This window comes from Eucalyptus grandis, chromosome 5, assembly GCF_016545825.1.
Source record: "Eucalyptus grandis isolate ANBG69807.140 chromosome 5, ASM1654582v1, whole genome shotgun sequence".
In the NCBI taxonomy this organism is placed as follows: domain Eukaryota; kingdom Viridiplantae; phylum Streptophyta; class Magnoliopsida; order Myrtales; family Myrtaceae; genus Eucalyptus; species Eucalyptus grandis.
The window spans coordinates 42439177-42449586 of NC_052616.1; the positions used below are offsets into that span (position 1 = coordinate 42439177).

Here is a 10410-nt window from a genome sequence, read left to right on the forward strand (position 1 = left end):
TACATTAAAATATATTCCATGCGCTAATCGTGTAAAATATGATTAGACTTGGAAAAAGGTTTAGTTATATCGAAAAGATGGTGTTATGGTGCTCCGAAGCTTCATGGATGATTCCCTTCCCAAAAATAAAAATAAAAAATAAAAAATGGACATGTGATAGATTTCAGCTATAAAATTAGTCAAGCAAGAAGTCAAAATTTAATTAGGAAAACGACTCTGCCTATTCACCACCATACCGTTTTTAAAGCAAAATAAAAGAAGAAGAAAAAAAGAAAGAGAAAATGTTGTCCTTCGAAATAATTTATGTTCGATCCCACAATGTCCTATCCTCGTGTTCATTGACATGACAATATTTAGGGTGTGTTTGACTGAGTGAAACGGTTTTTTGTGAATTAGTTTTTCAGATTCACTTATACTTCGTTTATTTCGCAAAAAAAACGGATGATTTGAAAAATATTTACAAAAAAAATGATTGCTTGTATAGCTTGAAATGAGTAGCTAATAAAAGATGTATTTGTTATTGACAACAATTTATATTTTTAATCAACACGAGCTTGAACAATTGAAAATTTGGTGGAAGAAGAAAATATTTTTCATTCACTCATTTGTATAGTGATACGAGTAATCAATTTTTGGAAATTATTTTCCAAATTATTCATTTTCCATAAAACAAACACATCCTATTTGGTTTGTTGAAATAATTAGTTAATTGAAAATCATTTACGCTAAAAGCAAATGTGATGCTTGCAGTTAATAAGATGAATTCCTTAATCTAAAATGGAAAACATTTTCGTTGAAAAATGATTTCCACGAAAAGCATTTTCTTTTGTCATAGAGTTTCCCACGAAACGAATGTATTGTAAATTGCAGAATCAATGGCATCAAAATGTTTGGCTATAAGTGAGGATAAGTTGCTAGCTAAGAAGCATAATACGAGGGGAAATTATAAAAAAAAAAAAAAGGTAGTAAATTTATTGTACTTATACAAATTCAATTCTAAACTTTTTTATAATGACAATTCATTCCAAACATTTTAAGAATTTGTCAATATACTCATTTAGGCCAATTTTAATGGAAAATTATGCTAACTCAGTTATAAACCCTTTTAACCATTTATTGGTCAAAAAACATTGACATTTCGATGGCTTCTTCAATTATTGTTTTGATGCGCTCAATTTGGTCTTTTTTGACGACTTCTTTGCGATAGTTGAAATGATATAACCCAAGCCTAGCTTGAGTGGTCTTCAATGGGATAGTGGGATCTCTCGAAGCGTACAATATTGGCAGATCACCTTCAAGTGTAGTATGACGTTAAATCGGTCAATCCCAAAAAAGGGATTGAGTTGTCCAATTCACAATAAGGCGCACTTCGAGAACCCATAACCAAAAAACATGCCATTGGATTTGGTTGGGAAGGGGGATAGGCGGGCGGTGGCAAGCAACGGGCAGGCGGGTGCCCAGGATGTGGGCGAGCAATGAGCAGTGGGCAGGAGGCGGTGGGCGTGCAGCGGTGGGCGAGCGTGCGGGAGGCAGGCGAGTATGCAGGTGACGGGCAGCCGGCGGAGAGGCGGCGAGCGTGCGGGCGGCGTGCGATGGGCGGGCATGGATTTCTTCTCCGATGGGAGCACGTCCAACCTCAACCTTGGGTTACAGTTTCTAAGTGGTGCGAGAATAGCCTTTGAATCCGTTTACTTTTCACTGTTTCGTTAACAGCGAGAGTGTCCCCATTTGTTGCTAGCTTCGCTGTGCATGTGATGAAGCGCTGCACCTTTCTCCATTAATTAATTTTTTTAAGCTTAGTTAATTATGGACAGAATCCTCTGACAATAATCATATCTGTTGTGGGCCGCGGTGAGAAAAATAAAAATAGTTTTTATTTCTTTTTTTTTTCTGCCTTTTTCTTTCCTTTTCGTTGGTGGCTAGTTGAAGACCCAATGGATGGGCCAGCCCTCACGGACTACAATAAAGAAAAAAAAAAAAAAAAAATATAATTTAATTTAAAAAATTGTAAAAATTGTGCCACTTAAAACAGCTAATGTTCATATGAGTGATTTTTGAACAAACTTATTGAGATAAATTATATTGATGAATCGTCAAAATGTTTAAAACTTAATTGACCAAATTAAAATGTTATGATTAAATTGACACAAATATAATAAATTTATGATTTTTTTAGTAATTTTCCCATGATATTGTGCAATGAGTTACTTTTTTGAGAACTTTTCTATGCTAAGACCACGGGACCTCCAGAACGTTCTTCGCGTGTGCATAATTGCTTTTGTTTAATCACTAATTTCTTACACTTCAAGTTCGCAATTTGAGGCACCAAAAACGTGAAACACACAAATAATCAATTCACAGCATACACAATTTGATGTACCAGAAAAAAAAAAACTCTTTCTGAATATCTAAATGAACGATAAAAAAGAGCTGTACGATACTTCGAACATAACAAATGTACGCCCCCTTCAACTTAGGTAATTCGAAGCTAATACTAGTTAGAATATCTGATATAATAAAATTAAACAAAATGCTAGAGAAGATCACCAAAAATAATTCGAACTTTATAGTCTAGAATCTTAAAGATAAGGAAAGAAGTAAACGAAGACAAACTAAAACCTATCTCTTAACCTAATCAGGTAACTCATTTAAAATATAAATTAAACTCACCTAAGATTCCATAAAAATGTCCTAAAGTTAACCATATGACAAAATTAAATGACTCGAAATCTTGGACACAATTTTCTCCTGCCGCCCTATAACCAATTTCAGCTTGAATTCCTCCTGCTGCCGCGACGCCGACAACCACGGTCATCACCACCGCTCGTCCACCAATTGCCACCGCCGCCGCGGCGACCTCTCCCTCGTCGCCTGCCGTATTGATTCCAGCCCCATTGTCCACCTCCGCTTTTCCACCAATTGCCACCGCCACCATGACGACCTCTTCCGCGTCGCCTGCCAAAGTGATTCCACCGGAGGATATCCCAGTTCGAAACAAATTCCTTCGGACAAGTCGATTGGCGATCGGTCTGAATCATCGGAGTGAGCTCTACGAGCTGATGGCTGCCGGCGTTATTCGATCGCAGCGCCACTTCGTCGGCACTTTCTGGGTTTCTCCTCATACCGAGTCGCTCCATGATCATGTTTAGAGTCCTTCGTAGATCTGTCTCCATGGTCTGTTGAGATGCCTCGAGACGACGGAAAGCCATCGACAAGGCTAGGATCTCCCGGCGTCCGTTAGCAGGACGATTGCTACCATTACCGTCGGCACCGGACATGGCTTAGCTCTCTTGCAATCTTGTTGGCTCTGATATCAATTGACACGGCAGAAACCAATGATAAACACGATTTGACAATCTGCAAATACAGACGCAAATTCCACGAAAAAAAAAAAACCCTTTTAATTCATTTTGAAAAAGGAAAATGATACAAATGATTCTTGAATTTTGACATAATATGTAATATGTTCCATGAACTTTTAATTTATTCAATATGATTCATGGAACTTTTGGTACATATTCAATTTAGTTTCTGAATTATACAGAAATGTTTAATGTTGTCTTTGAACTTAAATAAATGAGAGGGCAATGTTGAATATTTTCAAATAATTCAAGAACTAAGTTGAATGAATATTTAAAGTTCATGGACCATATTATACATTAAGCTAAAGTTCATACACCATATTGAACAAATTAAAAGTTTAATGACTACATTATATATTAGGTTAAAGTTCAGGGATCATTTATGTCATTATTCCTTTTGAGAAACATTGATTGCAAGCCTTCTGTAATTGGAAAAAAACCCTAAGCAAATTATCTAATCTAATAAAATGGTTACCAAATGGTAAACAAAATCTCCTGGAATTAATTAAAGCTTTCCAATCTGGAATCTTAAGATTAGGAAACAAGTAAATGAATATAAACTAAATCTATCCGCCGACCTATCTAGATAATTCACGTAAAATATAAATAAAATCGCATAACATCCTAGAAAAATGTGCTAGATATTAAACATATGACAAACTGAAATAAACCAAAATCTCGGACATAATACTCTCCTAGTTTTATCTGATACGCTCAGAATTATAGATTGTGGAGACATTCAATTTTTTAATAATTTGCATCTTGATCCAATTCACCAATTAGGGATCGGAGTTTTTTCCCTAAATTATTTTCAGAAGTTGCTAAACTTAGGGAAAAAGGAAACCTAAATTTGAAACTACGATAGATTTTACATATTGGTGTGAGAGACGAAATGACTTTTGCATCAGTATCCAACTTCTCCTTCGAGAGAGGGGATGGTAGTAGTTTAAATTATAAACATATAAAATGTTTAACAAAGTCATAATTATGATATTAGCGATAATTTTTAGTAAAATATTTTCCATGTCATTTATTTCCCATTAAATAAATAGAACCTAAGAAAAGTGTTAATACAGACCTTTTGGTAATGCCTCTTTCGAAGAATATAAACAAGAAATTGACCAATTTATACTTAAGTGACTATATCCATACACGAATCAAACTAAAACCTGAGCACTCAATTTGTATTTTGGTTGTTTGCTTCTCTCATTAATGACCCATATATCATAAGTTAGTTTACCTAATCACCCGAAAAAATTATTATTAGGTCCATCGTCGGTATAGAACCTACGAGGCAACATCTCGTTTCGTCCTCCCCTTATCAATTTACTATTACTATTTAGAGAATAAAGCATTAGAATATAGCGGCAAAGGTCCAATTAAAAATGCTGATATGTAATGCAAGTAAGGTCACACACCATAAAGTCAACTAAAAAAATTTATGTCATGAAACTCATGGCATTATTAGTACCTACCAAAATTCAAAAGCAAAGGCATGATATGAAAGTGGGTTATAAAAAATAATAAGCAAAAAATTCCAAAGAGGTCCAACACCGATATCACATGGGCTGTTCTATCACGCCTTCACACTGACCCACAAGGGAACATATCAAGGCTTGAGATATGCTTGCATCTTCGGCTGACTTAATTATTCAGTAGCTGAATTATTAGGAAACAACACCTTCTTATTAAAGAATGACAACAGTGGCCCCAAAAGAATATTTTAGCATGACCATACTCTGCAATCATAGTTCAAATTTAGCATCAAAACGGATGAAGCAGCATTGCCCAACATGTCTCATACGAAACGCTTGGCGCCATGGCGCAGGGGTTGGTTCGGTTAGGATAAGAACTGTCATCTCTCATATAACATGGATGTATGCAACTTGGGATGCCAAAATACATAGGGAATGATCTATTTAATCAGTGCCAGGTTCGATTTCGGAGTTTTGTCGTTCCCCGCCTACAAGCCGGATCGCTGATTCCACGGAATGAGATTATGTACAGACCACAGAAGTGCTCTAGTGGAGATGGTTTGCATTACTCTGTGCTTCAGGTATGGCATTCATCGATCCGGCTCTTGTGCAGCTGGAATGCCGGATTCACCCAAGCTCCACAGTTGCACTGCATGCCAGCCCAGTTGAAGGAACCCAAGCGAGCGTTGCAGCCCTTGCACTGAAGCTTCTCTTCCACGAAGCCGTCTTCCACTGGCCAACATCACAAAACTCGAGCTGAGCAAAGTAGACAAGTACAGCATGAGAACTCGTAATCATGTGCATCAGGCATGTGCCGCCCTTGGATTAAGGGTACTTTTGATCCGATGGCGAGGACATTCCCAGTTCACACGATTCCGAGTTGACCTCCATTTCCTAAATTTCTTATAAATGCCTTGCGAAAAGAAAAGAAAGAAGGATTAGCAATGCTCATAAGTGTGCCAAGTTCACCTGCTTGCATCCACTTCATGGCTCTACGAATATGGATGAGCATTCAGCTGGATCCTTTTGCCAGTCCTTCAAGTCACCCGTTCTCTTCCTCCACTTGAAGCACTCTTCTCCCTTCCCGCGCTCGTGTGAAACTATGTTCTCTTGCGAAGCAACGATTCTGCGGCATTTTTTACAGCGGTAAATTACTTGAGGTTTTGGGACAAAGCCAGTGTTGGCAGAATTGACTGCTTCCATTGGCGCCTCGGCAATCACCAGACTTCCTTCTGCATTTCCAGAAGAAATCCAGAACTCATGAAAAGATCAAGGAAGTCACTAATGCTCGGAAGTCGGTAGCTATGAGAACAATAATAATATGCAAAAGTGTCAAGAGAAAAATTATCTGTATCTACCATCACACTAAAAATAGGAACTAAATTGAACCAAGCATGTATTGCCAGAAGTAATCTCAGGAAAAGGAAAATGCAGAACATCAGCGTGCAGATAAGCCAGGGAAGGACCCTTAACTAGCACATTCGTTAGACTTACAGGGCAAAAAATAAGTAGCTCCAAATTGAAGAAGTGTGATTTTAAACAAGCTGTGAATTCATCATAAGTTGTACCAGAACAGAACCATCTTGCAGAGTAATTGAAGCAACAAAGATGCTGAAGGCGAAATGACAAGATAATAGTCAGGAGAAACATAATATGCATAACGTAGTTTTACATTGAATATATGTAATATATAAGAGGCGCTATGGCAAACCCAAAGCTTGTACAGTAATGAGAAACTCCTAAAACTGCTCTTTGCATTAACTTTTGAGTTCATTACATTCCTAATGTCAAATTTAATCATCTTAAGGTCCATCACTCCTGCTCATACAGGGACGAACTAACATTTCATCCAACTTTACAATTAAAGGAGAGTACCAATTCTTCAACCTTCAAGTCAGATTGGCAGGTGTACTCATCCACCCTTCTTCCACATCCAGGTAGAACCAAGTTCTTCCAAGTAAAATCATTATAGTCCAATGAAAACACGTCCACATCCAGGTAGAAAGAAGTTCATCAAGTAAGACCCTTCTAGTCCAATGCAAAACCTCTTTTCTAATGGAAGTGACAACATTGAAAGAGAATAGCTGCTCATTATTCACCATGGAGAGAATGATACAGAGAGAAAAATTAAAAGTTGTCTTAGATGATTAAAGTACATAGACGAAGAACTGAATCTTTGAAAAGGGACCACCATAAGAGGCTGAAAGAAAATATATAAAGAACCAAGATTTAAAGATCAGCTATGATATTTTGGTCACCAAAGTCCATCAATTATATGCGATGGAGCACCCGAGCTAGGTTCTAAAGAGTTAGGCCAAGTCAATGCTTTAGCCACAAATTTGAGTGCTGAGGCTACCTTCTGTCGCATAATTATCAGTTCTGTCCCATCACATCACTAATAGATAAAATCTAAGTAAAATATTCGTAATCATACCTCTCCAAACCAAGAAACGTAATGGACCCTCTCATGGTGCAATTCCACATGTGGACCACTCTAACTAAGTAGTTCTGTGTCGGCCCAGAGACGTGGAAGGGAGTACTCATTACATACCACAAGTGAAACTTATGTGCAAAAAACCGAAGCAATCTAGAGATTCACATTAACTTCACATATTTCCTACACTAACATTAAGCTGATCAACTACCTTACAATTAGGATTACTTCAAACCTCAAAAATAAACTCAACTGAGCAACATCGCGAGCTAGCCATGTTGAACCACAAGTCAAATCACAACATCCCCCTGCACAGGGGTACATCTCAGAGAACAACCCAAGTTCATGGGCTCTATTAGGAAGTTCTCCCATCTAAGGCATGCAAACTCACTTCCTACACAGCCTTCCTATTAAAACCATTCAAAGAAAGACGCCATCTTCTGCTGCTTCAGTTTATTTCCAATCAAACCAGCGAGGGTTCACAACAAAAGACAAATCTCACAAGCATCCCTCCTGGCGGACCAGGTTGATATAACCATAGCAGATGATGGGTCATCATCAGTTCCATTTCTTTTGCAACACCGTACGTTTCTCAATTCAGATTCGACATCAAAGAAGCGGCCAAAACTTGCCCATAACCCCAGTCAGACAAATAGTAACATCCCGAATGAGAACTAACAACATGATGAATCGAAGTACCTATTCCAAGCACGGATTGAAACTAACCCAGAAAGGAGAAGAACTGTCAAACGCAATCTCGGCAAACCCAATTGCGAAAGGCCGAAGAAGAAGAACAACAACAATGAACAGAGCAGAGCACACACCTTCACAAGAGCAAGTTCCTCGCAGCCTACAGAACGGTAGCCAAGTTCTCCAATCTTGCGTCCGTACTGGGGGCTTTCTAAAGGATTGGCGACTGGGCCTTACTCTGCTCAAGATGCGATCATGGGCCCAATAGTGTTTCCTCTTTTGATGAATACCCAGGCCCAATCACTTACTCGGTCCTATAATTAATAATCAATTCAATTGCATCCTTATTAGGGGTGATCAGTTCTCGGACAGTTTGATTCCCATCTAAGAACCACGAACTGGCTCAGAGGAGCAAGTTCTCAATTTCCGGAATTGGGAATCGAAACTGTTCCATCCCCGGATGGGTCAATGGAGCCGGTGGATGAAAGATTAAAATTGCTTCGGCTCGGTTTTCCTTGGAAAACTTTTGCTAGCAGATGCACTAGCTTTAGCAGTAAGAATACCTAAATCTGGCTGAATCCTTTCATTAATGGGTCATTTTGTACTTGTGCTACTTGATCGTGGATATGCCTTTCCCCTTATTTCTTGTTGTGCGTTTATTGTTTGGAAATTCCGGCCTGTCATCTCACCCACATAATGACTAATACTCAATTAATTTGTTTAAAGTTGCTCGGTTCAACCAACAAAAGAAAAAAAAAAAATTGACCAAGGTTTGTGTTGTGAAAGAGGGATTAGGGCTTTTTGGCTTTTACAGTTTTTAAAGAAATTAAAAATTAAAAATTAAATGATATAAAATCAATCTAGTACAAGTGGTTTAGGTGAGCGGTTCTAAATATGAAATCGAGAACCAGATCAAAAATCACCAATTCAAACATGAAAAGATCTTACAGTTTGCTCGGTTCGGGTGAGCGGTTCTAAATATGAAATCCAGAACCAGAATGAAAATCACCAATTCAAACATAAAAAGAATCTTACAGTTCTCTCTCTCTCTCTCTCTCTCTCTCCTTTTCTCTTTATCTCCTTTCATTCCTTCAACCCAAAACCTGATCTATTCTCTCCATGCTAATTTTAGATTTTGGAGTTTTAACGAATAAGTACTCTACCTCCAGTTTTAATGATGTTCACAGTAATTTCGGTGTCAAATCTATGCTCATTTAATGTTTTTTCACTCAAAGTTTTAGCATTTCGCATTGGCTATAGGTCTCGCTTTGGCTATAGGTGTTGGATCTGAGATTTTTCAATATATTTATGTTGTCTCCGTCCGTGATGGTGTTGGGGACACCAAACCTAAGCGCACATCGTTAAAAGGCAAAGCCATAATCACAAATAGAGATATCGGCATATGCTTATCATTGATGGTATTGTGTGATTCAGTAATTGGCCATCAATTATGTTTTTTGAATCCAGTTACATAATTTCTTTTGAAGGACAAGCTTGTGATGATCTTTGCCAATCATGCTATGACGAAACGCCTTGATTTCTGATTTTTTGTTTATTTTGGAGATATATGAGTTTATACTAATTATTATGACTTTCGAGATTCCCTTTAATGTATCAATTTAGTAATGAATGGAAATTTCTTTTTGACTAAAAAATTTGAAATAGAGAACCGGACCATTGCCCTAAGGAATCACTCGGAATGGGCCGATTTGGTCCCATCCAAGCAGTGCCTTTTGCTCTCCCCTAATTCTTATGCCCTTTGGTTGTAGTTATTCATTATAACCCGAGATTACTCACTTTACACACATTTAATGACCCTCTAGCGTGAACCTAGTGTGGGAATAATATAAAGTGAGATGTTACCAAAGTTCACCATATCTCTAGTGTGAAATTATTGGTATTCCCTAACTTGTAGGGAAGAAAAATATTTATAGTCGACTTTGGGGTGTGAGACACGTGAGTACTGGTACGTTAAAATAATGAAGGCAATTATACTGAGCATTCCTTTAGGGAATTACCGTGATAGCCCTCATAGGTAGTAGCACCCCTTGGCTTCCACTGAAGGTGAATTCAACTTATAGGAAGTCCAAGGCCCCCGGTTGAATCGGAGCAATTTGATTAAAAATTACTTCTTTTTTGGGTTAAAGAAAGTTTCCATTCACTTCAATATGATACGTGGAATAATCCATGGGAAATCTCATGAAATCACCACAAAAAAGCAAGCCCATAATTTAAGAAATCAATGTATATCATTAGAGCATAGTCAATTGACATAAGCATATGCTCATCCTTTAAAAAATTGTGACCGTATCTAAGCAAAATGATTGATGACCGATCACTATATCACACATCATTATCAGTGATTAGCATATGTTAAGATCTCTATATGTAACTACGACTTTATCTTTTGGCGTTGTGTGCCTGAGTTCAAGCGTCTCTAATGCCATCA

General features: G+C 37.8%; 1 protein-coding gene across 1 annotated transcript; it reads right to left on the bottom strand.

Moving 5' to 3' along the window:
• Window positions 1–5067: 5067 nt before the first annotated feature.
• Window positions 5068–8223, bottom strand: LOC104445002 (probable inactive dual specificity protein phosphatase-like At4g18593). The gene is given in 4 exon segments (XM_010058783.3): window positions 5068–5569; window positions 5807–5824; window positions 5827–6069; window positions 8096–8223. Coding segments are annotated over 3 exon segments (387 nt in total). The 5' UTR covers window positions 6041–6069; window positions 8096–8223; the 3' UTR covers window positions 5068–5414.
• Between the last annotated feature and the right edge of the window lie 2187 nt (window positions 8224–10410).